General features: G+C 40.4%; 1 protein-coding gene across 4 annotated transcripts in view; it reads left to right on the top strand.

Moving 5' to 3' along the window:
- Nucleotides 1-21528, top strand: part of FYN (FYN proto-oncogene, Src family tyrosine kinase) — a 307032-nt gene that overhangs the window by 226506 nt on the left and 58998 nt on the right. For all 4 annotated transcript variants that reach the window (XM_082249084.1, XM_082249085.1, XM_082249082.1 and 1 more), the window contains 2 exons: nt 11440-11697; nt 15975-16071. In XM_082249084.1, the coding sequence (XP_082105210.1) occupies nt 11451-11697; nt 15975-16071 (344 nt within the window). In that variant the 5' untranslated portion in view covers nt 11440-11450. The remainder of the gene's footprint in view (nt 1-11439; nt 11698-15974; nt 16072-21528) is intronic.

Raw genomic sequence — 21528 nt, 5'->3', positions numbered from 1 at the left:
TTGATTTACTAAAACTTGAGAGTGCAAAATCTGGTGCAGCTGTGCATGGTAGCCAATCATCTTCTAACTTCAGCTTGTTAAATGAAGCTTTGACAACAAAATGGAAGCTTATTGGTTTCTATTCAGAGCTGCACCAGATTTTGCACTCTCTAGTCTTAGCAAACCAACCCCTATGTATACTGCCAGTTAAGGAACTCAAGGAAGACAAATTTACTCTCTGAAAATGAGTACTGTCCCAAAAGTAGTATATCTTTTTTGGATCTTTGTCCATACTCATCAACACCAGACACATAGCTGGTCTCCAAGCCATGATAGTTTGGGAATGGGAAATATATTGATCTATTAGTACTCTTTTTAGGTGACTCTGATCTCCAGAATTTCTCCAGAAAAAGGGGGCTTTTGCTATGGGTCTGAGTAGAGACAACAACATGCTTCCTGAGATCACTAAACCTCGGTCTTATAATGTCTCCCAGATCTGGACTACCAACATTGTGACCTGCCTTTTCCAATTCCTTTCTGTCTTTGGAATTATTTGACAACCAAGTATTCCTAATACACATACCCTTCTTGACTAATCAAGAGATTATTTATGGGAGACCAGTTGCGTGAAAATAATATTTCATAACAGCATACAGCCAGGAGAATTCTTTTAACCAGCTACTATTTTCCACAGCTATAACTTTATATCAAAAAGCTAATGTCTTCATATTTTTATCAGGAAATCCCCCATTTTTGCCTTTCAGACACATTTTAAGCATGTGCTAACAAAATCTCCTGGATAAGGTTCAGATATCTACATATGCTATCCTCTTTGTCTTTACTAATAAGTGCCTCACATGAAGACATGAAAACAGCATTTAAGAAAAGCATTGGAGAGTAGCTAATCAAACATCCAGCAATACCTAAATAATTGAAGCAGATTGTAAAGTACTAATCAAAGGATCACAAGTGCTAACCAGTATAATGAACTACATTCCACAGGGGTCCTCTCTGGGGGGGGGGGGGTAACTTACATCACATACATTGATGCAGTCTCTGGTGATCCTGACCATTGATGCTTCTTAGATAAAAATATTGAAAAACATAAAGTGAATGCTTCAGTCATTATACCATGTCTGCTAACATTATATTTACTACTCATCGCTTGATTAAAAGATGATGCCAGAGCATTGACCAGGGATCTCTGTCCTTTTTTCTTTCTATAAGAAATCTCTGTTTCATCAGGGAAATTTCCACTCACTTCCTTTCCTAGAGACGTAAATTGAAGTAAAAAGAAATTTCCTTTCGCAACAAGATTCAGAACTTCTGGTCTCAGGTCAAACATTGGATATTCAAATTCACCTACATTTGTATGCCCAACGAGGTAGCCACATTTCTCCTGCACTTAGCTTCACTTCCATTGAAACTATATAAAAACTCCTTATTGATACATTTACTCAATACCATAAGGGCATGTATTCCTGCTTACTGGAAACAAACATCTGCACCACCGATGAGCCTGTGGTTTGCAATTATCACTGAAATTAGACTCATGGAAGAATCGATGGCCTCGGCCAATCACATGGAGGAGAGTCTCCAGAAAATGTGGTTCTGATGGACACAATTCACTTGTCTTTCCAAATATACTGCTATACTCAGATCTCAAGTTTCATAAATCTGAATGCATATCTGTGATGCCGTAGGTGGGGAAACCACCAGTAGCAACCTCCCTTTTTCCACCCCCTCTGTTCCTCCCTCCCTTCCCCCCCCCCCCCACCCCTAATTTCTTTTCTTTTTTTGTGTTTTTTTTTGGTACCCTAAGTCCACTGAGACGCCTCAGGACTGCAGGTTGACAAGGGAACCCTAACCGATCAATGGTTATGATGGTTAACTCCTAAATCTTTGCTTGTTCAGCTATTGCTGTGTAGTACACTTGTTCTTTGTGGCTACCGAAATCCATGTGCTTGTTTGTACTGAATTGGATTCACTGTATTCCGCTGTACCACTGAGGTAGACTTTGTACACCTAGCTCGCTATGTGGCGCTTGCTGCTTTAGTTATTTTTTATTTATTTATTTTCGTTGTTTTGTTTTTTTGCTTTTTGTATATTACAAATTGATAAAGAATTTTAAGACCCCGTTCACACTGGGGCAACCTGTCAGGCGACCTGGTCACCTGACAGGTCGCCGTAGGTCGCCTGCCATAGAGAAGCTGTGGACCCGTTCTAATAGGAGCGACACAAGTCGCTCAGACTTAGAAAAAGGGTCCGGAGCTTCTTTGGGGCGACCTGGAGCGACCTGCATTGACTTCAATGTTATGAAGTCCGTGCCGGCTGCTCCGAGGTCGCGGTGCGAGCTGTGCGCCGCGACCTGTGAAGTCGCCCTGGCAAGTCGGATTGCCCCAGTGTGAACGGGGTCTTAAAAATAAATTTCCCAAAGGGAGGGGCAGTATTAATTCTGTCAGTTATCACCAGAACAAGTGTTCCCGTTGAGAAATATCTTCTGTACAACTTATGGAGTGATGACTGTACAATTTTGGATTTCCAATCACTTTCTGACCCAGTTAAAATGGTTACCAGGACAGGACACGGACAGCTGTAACAAATTGAGAAAGGTCCCAACATATCCCTACTTTAAGTCCAGAAAAAAAATGTTTTAACTGAAGTTCTATGTAAATTATGTATATGCACAATCATAGCAAGTATGACACTGTTAGGTTTAGTGTTGTTGATTTTTAAATTATTCTTGAAGTAGACATTTAGGACATCCATATTTTCAATTCTTTACGTAGCACAGTTTAGAAAACGTGAGATACAAGCATTTCGAGACTCTCTGTTTTAGTCAACTTAAAAAATGTTTTACTGCTCAAAGAAATAAATACAATGCCATTGTTTGTTATATATATATATATATATATATATATATATATATATGTACCAGAATATGGCTTCATTTCACATGCTAGTTAGACCTCCCAGAAATAATACACGGGATCTCTTGGGGAAAATTCTAGGAGAAATTTAAATAGGCCCCTAACCGAGACTATTAAAACAAGGAGACAGACAGAAAAGCAGCACTAACTGATGTCTTCTTGATTTACTGTTGTGGTCGCTTCTTTGGAAGATGACCCAGTCATAAGGTCACTGGTATATTCCTGATTCCTCTCTGTCTGGGAATTTCTATGTTCAAGACAGTGAATTGTTATAAACAGATGATCTGATGAATTCTCTTTACATCAGAACAATGGCTTTCATTATATCTAGATAACACACACTCTTCTTCAACTGAAGCAGAATATTTTCATTAGGAGGACCTGACATTTTAAAGATATTTTTAACAAATAGGTGAGAAACAAGGTTACGTGAAGGTTTAGAATTTGAAATTGTTATTAACTGTGGAATACAAAAAGTTTTGTTATATATTTATCAAATTATTGTATGATTTAGAGACCAGTTGATATAGTTTTGCCCAAATACTGCTTAATATGTCAGTAAAACTGCTGAAGAATAAGAACGTTTATTTAGAGGTTCATACACCGTGCCAATAAGAATAGTCAAGCAGCGGTTTACACACTGATCCTTCTCCTCCCTTTTGCTATCTTATCTATCCAGAAGGTAGGCTTACTTCTTTCCTGTTATAGTGGGATATACCAGCATAGCTCAATCTAGGGAAAGCTTCAATGTTTACATTACCTCAATCCCTGGATCTTCCTTCAACCAGTCTTTAGCTTTTACCATCTGGTGAACAATTTATGCTAGTGATGCACCAAAATGAAAATTCTGAGCCAAAAAACGAAAATTCCGGATGCACATGGCCAAAAACCAAAACCGAAATTGACAGTTAAAAAAAAAAATAATATATATATATATATATATATATATATATATATATATATATATATATATAAATTGTAATATATTGGACTGTTTCATTAATATCATGAATTTTATTTAATATGAATCTATTTTCGACCATTATCGGCACCTTTTTTTAATTTTCAGACGATAATTTTTAGCACCCATTATCGACATCTTTTTTCTACTGGCAAAACACCGATAACCCTATTTTAGACCGATGATTTACAGCGGCCAATGTATCAGTGCTTCCCTAATTTACGTAGCACTTTTTATACCTGTGGTCTATATAGGAAGGAAAGATCTTGCTAGTTACAGGAACCAAGTTCAGTTATAAGCCTTTACTGTAAAAATGTAAATGTACAGTATTGGGTCCTAGGTAGGTTTATATAATTGTCTCTTGAGGCAACAATCTTTACTTCAAAACACTCCTCCTCAGACAGCACTTGAAAATCTCATATCATGCATTTTTTTTTTTCCTAGTATTTAGTTTTATGTTCTTCAAAATCTCATTAAAAACAAGATGAAAAGCAAAAGCAATTACAATCAATTTACCCTAATTTAAATTTTAAATTATTTTTCCGTGCTATACTACAACCAAATTGAGCACGATTTTGAGAGCACGTTTGTAATGACAAAAGCGTTTTGGGTTTGCCAGCATTCTCAGGTTGAATAACTAAAGAAGTAAAGCATATTCGCCTTCCAAAGTGAATTGTCACATTTCAAAGTAAATTTTCACTCAACTTAGTGAATGAGGTGAAGCAAAGTAAAAAAAATCACCTTGCAGAGAATACGTGCATGATAAATTATAAAAAAACAGAATCTTTGCAAGGACATGAGTGTTGATTAAAGTCAACACAACTTAGCTTCCTTCACTAAGCTAAGTGAATTTTCACTTTGGAAGGTTAACATGCTGAATACTTTAGTATATCAACCTCATTGCTGCTGATGGATGTGTTTAGGATTTCTTGGTTGTAATATCCATAGAGGCTATCAGAACAACAGGTTTCTGCAAACCATAGGATTTTCAGGATAGTGATTAGTGGAGAGGCTTGGTGTACATAAACAGAGCTGGGATGGAAAGGGTACTCGGCTGTGCACAGTTATTGTATGACAAAGAAAAAGTAAAATAAAACCCTGAAGTACAACTTAAACAATTATAAATTGTGTTTTGGATAGAGCAGTGAAAGATTAGAACCTTGATTAGAACCTCTGTTTTGTCTTTATTACCAATTGGATCTCCTATGAAGATATTTCCTTGAACTTCCTTTGTGGTCCACAGGACAGGAGGTGAGTACAAATCTCTTAGGCCACATCTCTTTGTTGTGGTAACACAGGTTGTGGTTCGATTTATTTTGAATGGAACACTAATGCACTAATAGAGTAGCAAGTAATGCACCCGCACTGTAGCACAACGACGTGTTGTGGGGCACTGTCATGATAAGAATGGGTCTTATCAAAATGAATGGGCTGCCTTAGCACAACGCACGTTTGCTAATACACCATGGTGCTAGATTATGAAAAGGGTCAAGGAGAGACACAGACAACAATCAAAACACTTTTTGATTAGAGTGGGAAAGAATTAGAACTTTTCACATGTATTTATTGCTATATTGGAGAGAACCTCACTCACTTACTGTCTGGGCCTTAAAGTAAGAAGAAATTGACCCAGCATGGAAACAAACAGCAATAAAAAAAGGTACAGATTCAAATGCCTTCAGTGCTAATAATAAAGTGTTGGCTGGAATTCCAGTATAGGAAAAGTAAAATGTAGCTGTAGCAATTTCTTACCTACAATTTACAACTGTATATATTAAAAATATTGTATTTGCACTTTAAGTAAGTTGTATCTACATGTTTTCCTAAGAATTCAAGTTACTTTCCCACAGAAACCAACCAGATTCAGACTTACTAATAAGACATTGATATATCAGGTCTATTGAGATTATATATAGCATATACAGTATAGAGCAGTGTTTCTCAACCTTTTTTCAGTCGAGGCACCCTTTAAAATTATGGACAATCTCAAGGCAACCTTTAAAATTATGGACAGTTTCGAGGGAACCCATTCTAAAATGTAAAAAACTATTTTAATAGCTTTACATAATGCAGCAACATCCATGCGTAGGACACCCAACGTTAGAGGTGATTTATTCTTCCAAAGCAAATACACTTTTGCACACTGGTACTGACTAGTATTCCAATGTTTATCTTCTCCCTCAATTTCTCTCCATCAGTCAGCTAATGACACCCCAGTGCTGAGGGCACAGGAGGGTTAAACAAGGATGCTGTTCCCTTTTGGGCCGCATTAACCTTGTTAAGATGAAGGTATAACCTAAATTTTCGTATCTCTTCCGCCACTCTCCGCAATGGATACCAAAGTCGTTCTTCATAACCCTGAATAAATTGTTTTCCTCCTTTTTGTGGGGGCCGCGCCACCCTAGGTATACATTTTCCACCCTCATGTGGCCCCTCTCCTGGGGGGGCAGGCCTTCCCAGATTGCCACAAGTACTTTCTTGCGTCCCAACTGGTTTCTGCTGTTTGGTGGTTAAACCCGGATCTTTATAACTCAGCGGTTGCAGTGGAGGCAGCGGTGCTCGGCTCCGTGGAGGCACTCACCCACTTGCTCTTTAGGGGATCCAAGGCCCCGCATGGGCTCACTACCTCCATGGCCACGGTACTGCGAGCTTGTAAAATTTGATTGCATCTCGAGGGATACCCGGGCACAGCTGTCTCCCCCAATGCGCCGTTGTGGCATAACCCCACCCTGCCGCATCTTTTTTCTCTCCCCGATCCGGTGCTGTGGATGAAATACAACTTCAAGAAGATCTTGGATATATCCTCTGATCTTTCTTTTCCTCCCCTAACTTACTTTATTGACACCTTTAATGTCCTGTCATCCCTAGTTTTCCGATACCTACAGTTGCTCCCATGCCTTCAAGTCCCAGTTCCCGCCCAGTGGCTCCCAGGTGGTGCAGCCGGATCTGGAGCGGGTTTTGCAAAACGACTGCTCGGAGCGGGCAGTGTCGATTCTCTACGTGCACCTCCTTCGGGTCCACTCTCCGGAGCTCTCTGGCCTCCATGCTCGTTGGGCCCGGGACGTTCCGGACTTGGACCAGGAGGACTGGATCAATATGTGGGAACTCCCTTTCAAGATGTTGGTTTCTTTTAGAGATAGACTCATTCAATTTAAAATAGCCCATAGAGCCTACCTCACCCCGCACTGGTTACACAAGATGCATGTCTCCCATTCACCGGAGTGCTGGCAGTGTGGCCAGGTCCCGGTTTACTTCCTTCACATTTTCTGGACCTGCCCCCATCTATCTGCCTTTTGGTCCGGGGTGCTCCATTTGATTGAAAAGGTCTCCTTAATTAAACTGGATCCTTCTCACAGGATATGTATACTGGGCTTGCTTGATGACCTGGTGCCCGGGTGGCGGATCGGACGTTGCTGGGTCTTTTGCTCTTTTATGCCAGGAAAACCATTGTACTCCACTGGCGACGACGATCCCCACCCACGGTACTGCAGTGGAAGCTCTTGGTGAATTCGGTCCTCCCTCTATATAAAGACATGTATGCACACAGAGGCTGCCCGAAAAAGTATGACAGAGTGTGGACCAAGTGGCTTTCTGATCCCTCCACAGCTGCGAGTGGTTGAGGCGGGTCTCGCCCCTCGCCTTCGGGCGTCTGGCGACACTCGCTTTGGCCTGTAACAGGGTTCCCCGGTACATTGGGGTGCACTCATTCCTCTACAGGCCCCCCCCCCCGGTTGATGAGATGTCCCATGAGGCTTATACACTTATACACTTGTCCTTCACGTTGACCGATGTATCTTATGAGGTTTATGCATTTGCTCTTCATATTGACTATGCTAATAATGATTCCCCCTTTGGACCCCTGCGCGGGTACTGTGCCTTATTGCCTGTAATGTTGAGTAGTTTGGTTCTGTGGTAAACCTTTGCACCGTTGTTTGTTGTTGTTGCTTTCTCTTGTTTAAAATTCAATAAAAAGATTTTCAAAAAAAAAACAAGGATGCTGTAGTGGCAACAGACATCTTCCTTATTAACTGATGATGTCATTGGTTGTTAAGATGCCAGTGTCTAGAAAGTCATAATGGTGCATAATTGCATAATGAGAATCCGTGGCTTTGTGTAACTAAAAGACAGGCTTGATCCGTCTTCTGGCTTTTATACAACTTTTGATAATTTTTTAGGCATTTTGCCAAGACACCCCTGAAGAAACCTCAAGGCACCCCAGGGTGCCTGTGCATCCTGGTTGAAAAATGCTATAGAGAACACAACCAATGTTTGATGTCTGTATAAATACAATAAGCACTTTCAGAACATTTTGTTTCCAAGTAAAAATTAGTATTTCTTGCTAGAAAATTGCTTAGAACCCCCAAATATTATATATTTATTTTAGCAGAGCTGCAGCCATAGCCCCGGTAAACCTCTTCTAAAACGCAATATATATATATATATATATATACACACACACGTATTGCGGTCTTTGTATATGCAAGATGGACTGCAAACATTAGCTTTGATTTTTCCTTTTCCTGTGTCCGTAGTGCATTACTGAAATGTATCCTACAGGCTAAGGACAAGGCAGCATTTGATTGTATCCTACTAAAAAATAACATGATCTGTACAGAACATTCTCTTTCCTCATCCCACATTCATTACAGTGCATGTGCGCAGCGTGGCAACGCGCCTCCTGTAGACACATCTCCGTTTTTTGGCTGCTTTTGCATTTGGCAGATATAGAAATATTAGGACTTGAGGCAGTGGGTGGATGTGAGTAAAACACAACAGCTTACTAATATGATTCTTTTTCTCCATGTTGTGTGAAAGAACATTCAGCTGTGTAACTAAAAGTTATCTGTGAAAAATCAGTGGAAACAAAAATGGTGCAATGCATACTCCTAATTGTTGAAAAAATGCAGATTAGATATTTTATTTTTATTATGAGGAGATGTTTCATTACAGTGTTTATAGGGGACACATTTTCCATTTGGGGAAATAAGGCATTCAAAGTGGAATATTCCAAATGAGACTGTACAGCATTCACTTTTTACACTGTAATTTCCTCTTGTTTGTACTGTTGAACCGTTCATCATGTTTGTAAAGTAGTGTTCAATCTATTGTGAAGTGCGTGGTTGTGAAATAACAGAAACAATAGTAGCAGAACTGAGGAGATATAAACATGTAGCGGGTCGTTTAACTGCCCACCAGATAATACCTATAAATCAAATATTGCCAATCACTTGACTGACTGTTTAAGAAATTTGAAATGCTTGTCCTTTCTAGGATTAGAGAGACAAATAAATATTGTTGTGCTGTACTGTTTTCATGGTTCTTGATTTAATAAAACCTTGCTGTGCAGGATTTACTCTTTAGGCCTGTACAACATGATCGGAAAAATCATACAAGAAATACCACTTTCAAAGTGATCGTAGGATAATCTGATCATTAGTACAAAGCTTTTGAAATTTTCCAACGGAAGAAACACGAAAACATTTCTGATTTTTGTTTAATCAGTACAGTTTTCGTCCGAAAATACAATACAAATACAATTTAATACATTACATCGCTTCCAAATTTTTATTCTGTTGTATGGAAATTTTGTCAATAATCACATAAAAAATCTGACAGGCTGGTTGTACCCAAGTTGATCAATTGTGTAACTTGGATACAATCAGCCTGCCCATCATACATGGCTTAAATTCGTTGAATTAAAATCGTCTATGGCCTGTTTAATTTTAGGAATTTTGGAGCCCTTGATTTGGAATGTCTTGATTTCTTTTATAGATAGCAGAGAGGGTGGTTATAACCAATTATGTGTGTCCAAAGATTGCTAATTTTCTTCTGAATAACATTTTGAGATTTCAAATAGCCCATGGGTGTTAAGACTGGCCCACAAAGGCTGGTTATTGCCAGAGCTCTTTAATTGCCAGTCTTGAGCTAATTATGTACCTTATGTAGGTCAGTAAAAGGTATTATAGAGTGAGGATATATTCTACTTGTAATCTGAAATACTGTTCCATGTGCATTTTTGGTGTATATTTTTCAGAGCATTTAAATCAAATTGTATTCGGTACAACAAAGCTTTTGAGTTAGAAACTCAATAAAATGAATGGATTTGTGAGACCAAAAGATTGTGCAAAATAATAGAACACTAGGTTGACAAGTCATCTGTGTTTAGAATTTAACCTGCTGATAAGGTCCAAGTGATCTGTGAACAATCAAGTGATATGGATCCATGCCCCAGAGAACACAGCACTATTTGGTTCAAATTAGTGTGATTTCAAATGCAAGTTCAGTAACACAGAATCACATGACAATGGTTTATTTTTAGTCGTGCTCATCAATACAGTGAGGAGGGATTTTAGAAAAGGTACAGGTGCTAATTTGGACCTGTTGCATCACAATTTTGACCCGATAGACTTAAATGGAAATTCACCAAACGCACATGTTAAACTTTTGTAAAATAACGTATTTTTTGTGTGTTTCTGAGAGTTTTGTGTATAAAATCCAGTCTTCACCAAAGAAAATGCAAAGGCATGAAAAATACTCCAAGTTTCCCAGTTTCTTTTAACATGTACAAACCCATTAAAAAATATGCAAAGAGTGCAACAGAGTATTGCATGGAAACATTATTTCTTAGGACATCGCTTTGCAAAGTAGACTTATGGTGTTGCCTGAGAGTTACGGGCCGTACACAAGGGCTGAATATCGGGCGGTGTCAGCCGGTTCAATAGAAACCAGCCAACATTTGACCCCTTTGTATGGCAGCTGGTCTGACTGAATCCAGCCTAAAGTCTGGCTTCTGTCGAAGGGGCATGACTGAAAAGGTTCTGCTGATCGGCATCCAATGGCTGAGAGCTCTGACTGGTGTGTTCTGATGGGGGGCCGCATCAAATTGTTAGTACAGGATCTCCTCCCAAGCCCCTAAAGCAGAGTTCCACCCATTTTTGTGTTTATTCTCTAGACATCTCTAGTGTGGGCACCCGGCTGTGACAGCTTGCGCCTTCACCGCCGGGTGTGCACTGTGCATGCGCGAGTCGTGCTGCGTGTCCTGAGTGGATGGGCAATCTTCTGGGACCTTTGACGTGTCCCAGAAGATTGCAGGGAGGGAGGGGCAGAGGAGAACTTCCGCTCAAGCCGTTTAGGTGGCCCGAGCAGAAGTGGGAGCGGATACCTGTCAATTTTAAATTTTTGGTACCCGCACCCCCCCCCCCCCCCCCCCCCAAAAAAATGACATTCCAAATGTGACATGTCAGGAGGTCAGTAGGCCTTAAAGTGGAAGTTCCATTTTTGGGTGGAACTCCTCTTTAAGTTTTTTTTTTTTTTCATTCAGCCCGCTGGGATGAATGAAAATAACTGATAGTGTGTACCAGGCTTTAGTTCCTACCCATCGCAGTATAGAAATAGACTAGTTTAGTAAATACAAGGATTATTCATAGTTGCATATCATTTTGAAAACCTGTAGTTAAGACATTCCGACTATAAACATGTTGAAGTTCATTGATTCCCATTTACAGAAAACAGTCTAAACAGTGACTTTGTATCCTTATGTCTAATGCTTGTGTTTCTCTCTAATTTCAGGGATATAGATAATGGGCTGTGTGCAATGCAAGGATAAAGAAGCAACCAAACTTACAGATGAAAGAGATAACAGTTTAACACAAAGCTTAGGATATCGCTATGGGACAGACCCCACCCCACAGCACTACCCCAGCTTCACTGTGACCACCATTCCTAACTACAACAACTTCCATGGGACTGCAGGGCAGGGACTTACAGTCTTTGGAGGCCCGAATTCTTCATCACACACAGGAACATTGCGTACAAGAGGTGGAACGGGTAAGACCAATAAGATGCCTAACATGTTATTCCTACATTCCTGTCTAAAATCTGATATGCATAGTACTAGCACATCAAACTTGGAAAGGTCTCACAGGCCCAGGTCTAAGGTATCAAGATTTTACTGGGGCCACTGCTGCTATTTTTCATTGCTTGATTATGGAGACTTGCATCAGTGTAATTACGTTATCGTTATTTGAAAAGTACACCTAATTATTTCCCACATTGTGTGTAGCTTCAAATATCTGTGGTCATCTTGGAATGTAGTACAACTAACCTGTTGGAACCAGGCAATCAATAAAAGGGGCAGCACTCCAATAACATCTTGCTCGAAGTCTAATGAGGAAAGAATTGCCGCTACTCCCAACAAGCCCAGGTAAATAAACAATGACTAATTCATGGTGGGCAGGGTGAAATCCATCAAGGTGTGTGATTTGATGGAGATAGGTAGGCTGAGGCTGCTCTTTATCGTTTACTCACCTGAGCTGGAGTAGCGGCAATTGTTTCCTCTTTACATTTACAAGCCTTCTGGATAAGTAATAGGACAAGCATGTACCCCATGCTCTGGGACACAAGGACATGCTTTCACCTCTAATTTGAGTGGCGCCCAGAGCAACATAACATCTTGCTCCAAGTGTATTTGATCCACTGACAGCATACAGAAACACTCCCTCCAGAAGCCACACCCTAATGCATTTCATCCAAACAGGGCTTAAAGGAGAAATACTTCTATGGATCACAGGAATGCAGTTTGTTCTGTACTCCTGTGGACCCTTTTCAGCCGGAAGTGGGCTAAGATCCGCTGTCAGCTAATGTAACAGAGCCAGTCCAGGCTCTAAAAATATCCCGACTATACGGATCGGATCTGCCCAGAAGCCTGGTACAGCAGCTGGCTCAACCTCTCAGCGATCTGCCTCTTCCACAGCCCTGGCGCTCCACTGGGGGCTAGAGGCAAGAATGGAAAGCCGCTAACTTACAGTCCCAGCTCTCTGCTCAGAGCAGAGGAGGAGAACTGAGCGATCAGCAGTGTTTAATCGCTCATTTCCGCAGAGCCGGTGGGGGACAGATGCAGCGTCCACCTAGGTGAGTATAATTGTTTGTTTGTTTTTTAAATCCTGAACTTCTTTTCTAATTTTAGGGTATCCCTACAATTAAGCCATGGTCAGGTGAAATGCGTTAGAAGTATGGCTTCTTGCGGGAGTGTTTCTGTGTGATTTCAGTGGAACAAATACACTTGCAGCAAGATGTCATTGGAGTGCTGTCCTTTTTGTTTGATTGCAGTGTGCAGTGGAGAGCAATTGGACTCTTGGGATTGAGCACCCGACTGACTACATGGGATGGAGGAGGATACAGGTTGCTTTTGAAACAATGATATGGGTTGGGACTTTCACCATTGGAATCAGAGTTTCTTTATCATAAAGCAAGGTCTTAATCCTGTATGTGTAAATGACTGTTATGAGCAGCAGAGCAAACAGTGTCATTGTGCCTTAGTTATTTTTATATGTGCACCCTTTAAGAAGGATAGCTAGTGAAGTGTCCTACCTCTTTCCTGCCAATTTGGTGTTTCTTCAACAGCAAAAAGGTGGGTAGTGTTCAGTTCATTTATAATTGGGACAATGTGATGGTCTTTTTGTGCTATCACTGAAGAGGATAAGGCTGGTTTGTAATGCATGCCTCTAGATAAATTCCATGTAAAAATGTCCACATGTGCACAGATGTTTCAAAGCAGTTATTGGAAGAGACAAAGCATTTTTCTAGTGCTAGACAATTTAGTAAACAAATGACTTCTGCTTTAATCTAGATAACATACAATTTATGATATAATTGTGGTTTCTGAAAAAAGAAATAAAAATGCACAACATAAGCTTGATTCCAGTCATATGTTATTGCCACACTAACTTGCAAATGATTGTTTTACTTGTATCAATGCACACTATCCTTTAGGTAGGCTTGTGATAGATAACTCTTTATGGAAGATTCTCTTCTATATAATTTTTGGTATAATCTTTTAAAGTTGAAATTCAGTTTGAAACCCCTCCATACAGTAAACGATGAATGCCCTTACTTCTGCAGCCCTATCATTTTTTTATGTCAGTTGTTGGTTCAAAAGTGGAACTGTGGTTTTTCAGTTCAGATGTATGTATGAGTTCTTTTTTTTGTAGTAGATGGACTTAGTGTGCTGGAGCAATCACTCATATGCAGGAAAACAGCCCAATTCCTAACCACCTCAGTACCTGCATGTTACACCCCCTTCCCTTCAAGGACATGTTTCAGTTCTTTGTTAGTTTGACTGACAATTTCTTGGTCGTACAACAGTATACCCAAAAAAAAATGATATTTTTTGAGACAGATTATTTTTTTATTTTTATCTTTATAATTTACCATATAAGAGAAAAAAGAAGCATTTTTTTATAACTTTGTGTTAAACATCAAATAAATATTTTTCATCAATAGACTTCTAGATTCCAGAACTACAACTCTCACTGAGCTTATCCAGACTAGAAACAATTGAACTTGAACATAAAAAGAACAGTTAGAGAAGATGGTCCTGAGAACTAGCATACATACTATCAATTATTGCAATCTTTTTACTGTTTATACGTGAATGAAAATCCACCTCACCTTCACCTTCTCCAGCCCACACTGACAGTGCAATACCAGGCTGTTTAAGCCTCGGTTTCCACTAGTGCGGCTACGAAGTCGTGCTACTTCTAGCACGACTTCGTAGCGAAAGTAAACTGCGGCTTCAGTGAGACTTGTCCCTCATATATAGAGGGAAGTCGCACTGAAGGCGGCTCAAAAGTAGTGCACGATCTACTTTTGAAGTCGCCGCAACTGAAGCCGCGGCAGTGGAAACGGGCCCCATTGAAAACAATGGGTTTTGACTTGCTGTGCGACTTGACATGTGTCAAGTCGCACCGCAAGTCGCACTAGTGTAAACTGAGCTTAAAAGAGAAGTATGGGAATCGGGGGTTTTGTAGAATCATACTTACCTAGCTGGATGCAGTATTGGTCCGTATCGGTCTCCTGCTGGCTCTAACACTGAGAACTAAGCAATCGAACACTGCCGATCGCTCGGTTCTCAGAGCTTCCTGAACAGCGAGCTGGTGACTGTCAGAAGCACCAGCTCTCTGCTCTGCACTCCCATGCTCACTGGAGCGCTGGGCTGTGGAAGGGGTGGGAGCGGCCAGCTGAGGCTCTAAGCAGCTCGCTAAGAGGCTGAGCATGATACTGGTCCAGGCATGTGGGTGGATCCTCATCACGTGGTCACGATCTTGCCCAAGCCGAGGCTCTGTGACATCAAACGGGTCACAGGAGTGCAGAAAGAACTGCACTCCTGTGACCCAGAGGAGATGTACAGCTAAACTAGCTTTGGCTGTACTTCTCCTTTAAAACATACTTTCAGAGCAACAGATGCCCTAACTATCTGTTTGATTACAATAGCCTGGTTGTGAGGGGTTAAGTGATGTAATCAATAAGATTTTATCTTAATCTCTGGTATGAATTTAGTAGAGAGGTAGAGAGAATGTTGATTGGTCGATGTTCAGTTGTGTAATTAAAGAGTATGTAAACCCAATAATAAAATTGGTAAATCTGTTAGCTTATCCTTCATCGCGTGTGGTGATCCTAGTTCTTTTTTAGTTCAGTCTTATTTTATTGAAATTATTATTTTCAAATAACATGAGAAGAACATGGGGGGGGGGGGGCAGGGGTTGAACTAAATGCTGTAAAGTAAGCTTTACATATAAAAGGTGGTCAACAATTAAATTGAAGTGTTTTCTTTGGAACCAGTTATTTTCCAAGTGGAGATTACTAATACCAAAATCGAATTCTTTCCTGTGGTCAACACGTCCATTTTTTTTATACGTAAGGCCTATTGCCTTCTAAAATATTTACATACCTTTATGTTGCCAAAGCCTGACATTAACCAGGACATTTAGAATAAGCCAAAACTGAAATGGTTTCGGTATTATACAGTTGTCTTCAATCAAAAGTTAAGCAAATTAACATGCTAAAAAAAAAAAATTCATTTTCTCTAAAGTACTGCGGTCAAACATTCCAACCTCTCCACACTAAAAAGTCCCCATCTATGAAAAATTGAATTATTTTCATTACATGACTTCTCAAAAACTGGCAAAAGACATCCATAAACTGTAGCATATGGATTCAATCAGATTGGCTTGTTTTGTGGCTGTGCTTTCTGATTTGTACCAGAGCTGTTTAACATGTGAGTTAATGTACCCCAACTTAATATGTGATTTGTTCTGTCCCCTTAGGAGTAACGCTTTTTGTGGCGCTTTATGACTACGAAGCAAGAACGGAAGATGACCTAAGTTTTCAGAAGGGGGAAAAGTTCCAGATACTTAATAGCTCGTAAGTTATGGGATAGACTCAGTAACTTTTATTCAATTCTTTAAGTTCATTTTATTAATGCTTTAAATCAGTGATATCCCTAACATGCATAAATCAGAAGACAGAGATCGCTGGTACATTACCTAAGTTTAAAAATATAATAAACAACTGATCATTTTTTTGTTTGCTTTCTATTGTAAATATATTTTGGGTTTATGAGATTTGCATTCTGTTTTATGTAAATTTTACACAGCATCTCAACTTTTTTTGGAACTGGGGTTGTATGTACAGGTGGTAGCACACACCCATAACTCCTAACTGTCTCTGATTTCGAGGGACTGTCCCTGATTTGGAACTCTTCACTTGTCCCTCATTTTGGTCTGATCTATATAATTGTAAATAACATGCACTATTTATCTTTCAAATAGTGTTTCACAGTACTAAAGTTTTCATCCAATTTCTAAACTGCTGCATTTGTAAATTTCAAAAGCCAATATAAAGGAATAGAAGTGTTAAAAAAAGCACTTGTGGGTTTAACTAATCTTTTTTTTTTTTTTGTTTAAAGCTCCTTTAACCACTTCTGGACCAGAAGGATTTGCCCCCTTAATGACCAGGCCATTTTTTGCGATTTGGCACTACGTTACTTTAACTGACATCTGTGTGGCCGTGCGACACCGTACCCAAATAAACTTGACATCCTTTTTTCCCACAAATGGGGCTTTCTTTTGGTGGTATTTTATCACCTCTGTGGTTTTTTGATTGTGCGCTATAAACAAAAAAAGTGACAATTTTGAAAAAAAAAAGCTGTATTTTTCACTTTTTGCTATATAACATTCCCAATAAAAAAATCCCAATAAGTGTATTTTGATTGGTTTGCGCAAAAGTTATCACGTCTATAAACTAGGGGAAAGATGTGTCATTTTTATTTATTTTTACTAGTAATGGCGGTGATCTGCAATTTTTAGTGGGACTCCAACATTGCGGCGGGCAGATCAGACCCCTAACTGACATTTTTGACACTTTTGGGGGGACCAGTGACATTACTACCATAATCAGTGCTAAAAATATGCACTGTTACTGTACTAATGACACTGGCAGGGAAAGGGTTAACACCAGGGGGCGATCAAAGGGTTAAATGTGTACCTAGGGGGTGATTCTAACGGCTCCCGCGAGCCGACGTACCCATACGTCGGTTTGCGCAGGAGAGCCAGCCTGCTGCAGTATATCGGCGGCGGCTGGTCTTTAAGCGGTTAAGAGGTTGTGGCAGGGGTGTGTGTTCTATGCCTACATACTTTTGCTAATAGGTGTCCATCATTCCCATCTTAGAAAGTTGGGAGGTATGCACACCAACTGTTTATAAGACGTATATCTACCAGTAAAATGCGTAAGCATTGTACTGTTTTGTAAATCTTCTCTGAAGGCAGCCTCCAAAAATTAAAGTTAAGAAAAAGATATTTAGAGATAAGTTGCCCTTTATTTCTCTATCGTTCATTGACGGACGCAGTCCTCTGATCCATATCAGTAGGGTTATACTGCCCCCTACAGGTGTAGGACACTAGGCAGAAAAAAAGTTCTGGCTATGCCTATGGGCAGTCCCAGAGGGTACACCCTCTCTCTTCCTGCATAGGATGTCAGTTTTAATCTGCCTAGTCTGGAGTAAGAACCTCCTTTACAAGTATTTGGGGGTATCCGCTGCCTACCTTAGTACAGAAGGTGGCCTCCTTGGTTGCTGTCACTCTGCATGCAGGATGTCGGCACTGGCGACATTGTCCTTTCATTCTCCCTATATGTTGGTTCATGGAGACAAGTGCTTCGTCCGGTTCCATCCTTCCCTCCGGAGGTGGTTTCTAGTGTTCACTTGAACGAGGACATTGTATTACCGGCAGTCTTTGTGACCTAAGCCCAAACATCCTGAGGAATGTGCATTGCATACTCTGGATATAGTTCGGGCACTCAGGGTGTACTTGGCGACTACCGAGTCTTTTCGTGAGTCAGGTTCGCTCTCTGTACTCACGGATGACCCTAGAACAGGGCTGCCTGCGCCTGCTGCGACTGTTTCCAGATGGATCAGACAGATGGTGGTGCAGGCTTATTCGATTAAGGGTCAGGTCCTACCTTTCCCTGTTTTGGCGCCTTCTACTTGGGCGCCTAGTGCTTCCTGGGCTTTTCGCCATACAGGCGTCAGTGCTTCAGGTTGCAAGACGGCTACCTGGTCGTCTATTCACACCTTTACCAAATTTTATAAGGTGGATGTGCTGGCATCTGCAGAGGCCTCCTTTGGCTGCAAAGTTTTGCTGGCTGCTGTCTGGAGGGCTTTCGGCCTTCCTTGAGGGTGTTTATTGTTTATTTCAGATCGGCCTCATCTTTTATTCTGATGAGTCCTATGTTGCCTGGTTGGTTATGTTTAGCCTTGGGGACTTCTTTTCTGCTGTTCCCACCCCTCATTTTATGGCACTGCTTTGGGACGTCCCTACTGATATGGATCAGAGCACTGCGTCCGTCAATGAACGATAGAGAAAACTGGATTTTTGACTTACCGTAAAATCCTTTTTTTGAGTTGGGTTGGTATTACTTTTTTGACACTGCTTTGATACAAAACTGACATCCTATGCAGGAAGAGAGAGGGTGTACCCTCCGGTACTGCCCATAGGCGTAGCCAGAACTTTTTTTCTGCCTAGTGTCCTACTCCTGTAGGGGGCAGTATAACCCTACTGATATGGATCAGAGGACTGCATCCGTTAATGAACTTAAGAGAAAAGGATTTTACGGTAAGTCAAAAATCTTTGTTTTTGTACCTTTGTTCTTGGACCTCTGTGTGTCAGTGTGACAATACTCTAAGATGCAGGACTTGTACATTCTCATGCATTCAAAAGTAATTTGAGCCATGTGTGGCATGCATGAGAAATCAGAATTGTATGATCTTTATGGCATCTTGAACATAACATGTTTGCAGCTGTATTTATAATATATGTAAATGTGCCATTTTCCACATGCAAGCACCCTTTGAGCATTACTTGAAAGGGCTAGTGGCTTACTGGAAACCACAGCAACCAATCACGTATCAGCAATTTGTATTTAGCAGCTAGCTTCTATTACAGTGTCTTGAAAAAGTATTCATACCCCTTGACATTTTCCACATTTTGTCATGTTACAACCAAAAAAGAAAAATGTATTTTATAGGGATTTTATGTGATAGACCAACACAAAGTGGCACATAATTGTGAAGTGGAAGGAAAATTGTAAATGGTTTTTACATTTTTTTACAAATATGTGAAAAGTGAGTCAATACTTTGTAGAACCACCTTTCGCTGCAATTACAGCTGAAAGTCTTTTTGGGGATGTCTCCACCAGCTTTGCACATCTAGAAAATGAAATTAGTCCCCATTCTTTTTTGCAAAATAGCTCAAGCTGTGTCAGATTGGATGAAGAACGTCTGTGAACAGCAATTTTCAAGTCTTTCCACAGATTCTCAATTGGATTTATGCCTGGACTTTGACTGGGCCATTCTAACACATAAATATGCTTCAATCTAATCCATTCCATTGTAGCTCTGGCTGTATGTTTAGGGTCTAGTCCTGCTGGAAGGTGAACCTCCACCCCAGTCTCAGGTCTTTTGCAGACTCTAACACGTTTTCTTGTAAGATTGCCCTGTATTTGGCTCCATCCATCTTCCCGTCGGCGTCGACCCTGACCAGCTTCCCCTTCCCTGCTGAAGAAAAGCACGCCACCAACATGTTTCATGGTGGGGATGGTGTGTTCAGGGTGATGTGCAGTGTTAGTTTTCTGCAATACATAGCGTTTTGTTTTTAGGCCAAAAAGTTTAAGTTTGGTCCCATCTGACCAGAGCACCTTCTTCCACATGTTTGCTGTGTCCCCCACATGGCTTCTCGCAAACTGCAAACAGAACTTCTTATGGCTTTCTTTCAACAATGACTTTCTTCTTGCCACTCTTCGATAAAGACCAGATTTGTGAAGTGCATAACAAATAGTTGTCCCGTGGACATATTCTCCCACCTGACCTGTGGATCTCTGCAGCTCTTCCAGAGTTACCATGGGCCTCTTGGCTGCTTCTCTGATTAATGCTCTCCTTGCCCGGCCTGTCAGTTTAGGTAGATGGCCATATTTTGGTAGGTTTGCAGTTGTGCCAAACTCTTCCCATTTTTGGATGATGGATTGAACAGTGCTCCGTGAGATGTTCTAAGTTTAAGATAACCTAAACCTGCTTTTATCTTATCCATGGCTTTATCCCTGACCTGTCTGGTGTGTTCCTTGGCCTTCACGATGCTGTTTGTTCACTAAGGTTCTCTAACAAGCCTCTGAGGGCTTCACAGAACAGCTGTATTTATACTGAGACTCAATTACACACAGGTGGATTCTATTTACTAATTTGGTGACTTCTGAAGGCAATTGGTTCTACTAGATTTTAGTTAGGGGTATCAGAGTAAAGGAAGCTGAATACAAATGCACGCCACACTTTTCAGATATATTTATTTGTAAAAAAATTTGAAAACCAATTATCATTTTCCTTCCCCTTCACAATTATGTGTCACTTTGTGTTGGTCTATCAAATAAATACCCAATAAAATACATTTGCGTTTTCCGTTGTAACATGACAAAGTGTGGAAAATCTCCAGGGGTATAAATACATTTTCACAGCACTGTATATGTCACTGCACTTAAGTATATTCTGCAGTGCTTACACCGCCAATGCTCTTGTGTACACTGCCACCAGCTAATGTGCAGCAGTTTGATTATGTACTGAAGCAAGTAATAGAACTCTGCTATCATCTGTGGCTGCTTTATCAAGTGTTAGCTATTTTTTCCTGTCTTAAAGGGCAGAGGAAGACATATTGTTATGAGGAAGCACTGTTTACGCAGCTGTGAAATGACAATAGTCCGTGGCTGGAAATTGAGGAGTTTTGTTTTTTGCTCCTGTACTAAGACTGTGATTTTGACTAATGACCTGGTCAAAATAAAATTCAAACTGGTGAAATCAGTAAAAGCATTCACAAACCGTTTCCCTTTAAAACCTAATTCAGGCAAGCATTTTCCGTAACAATATTGACTCATACAACAAATTCAGGTTGTTCTTACTACCAAAACTTTAAGAACCTGACATTATGGCAGAGCCTGATTGCTAAAGTGGAAGTTTACCCATAACAACTTGATAAAAAAAAAATGTTCTTTAGCAAGAAACATACTTTCCACATTAATAATTATGCTACCAAAATTAGTTTGTGCTGTTAATTACCTCCAGTATTGCTCCTGTTTCTTCTTGCTGGAGACTGCTATTTTCCTAAAGACCAGAGCCCCTGAACAGCAGTAAATCAGCAGAACTAAACCCCCAACCAAACCATCAAATATTTGGTGTCATAACTGATCACATGTGCAGCACCACTGTATTTGCTGATCAAACAGAAGCAGCTTCCTTGGCTGTAAAGGATAGCAGGGTTTAATTCCACTTTAAGGCTGTCAGAA

The sequence above is a fragment of the Pelophylax lessonae genome (genome assembly GCF_965119305.1).
Source record: "Pelophylax lessonae genome assembly, chromosome: 3".
Taxonomy (NCBI): Eukaryota; Metazoa; Chordata; class Amphibia; order Anura; family Ranidae; genus Pelophylax; species Pelophylax lessonae.
This window is presented reverse-complemented; position numbering and strand designations above follow the sequence as displayed.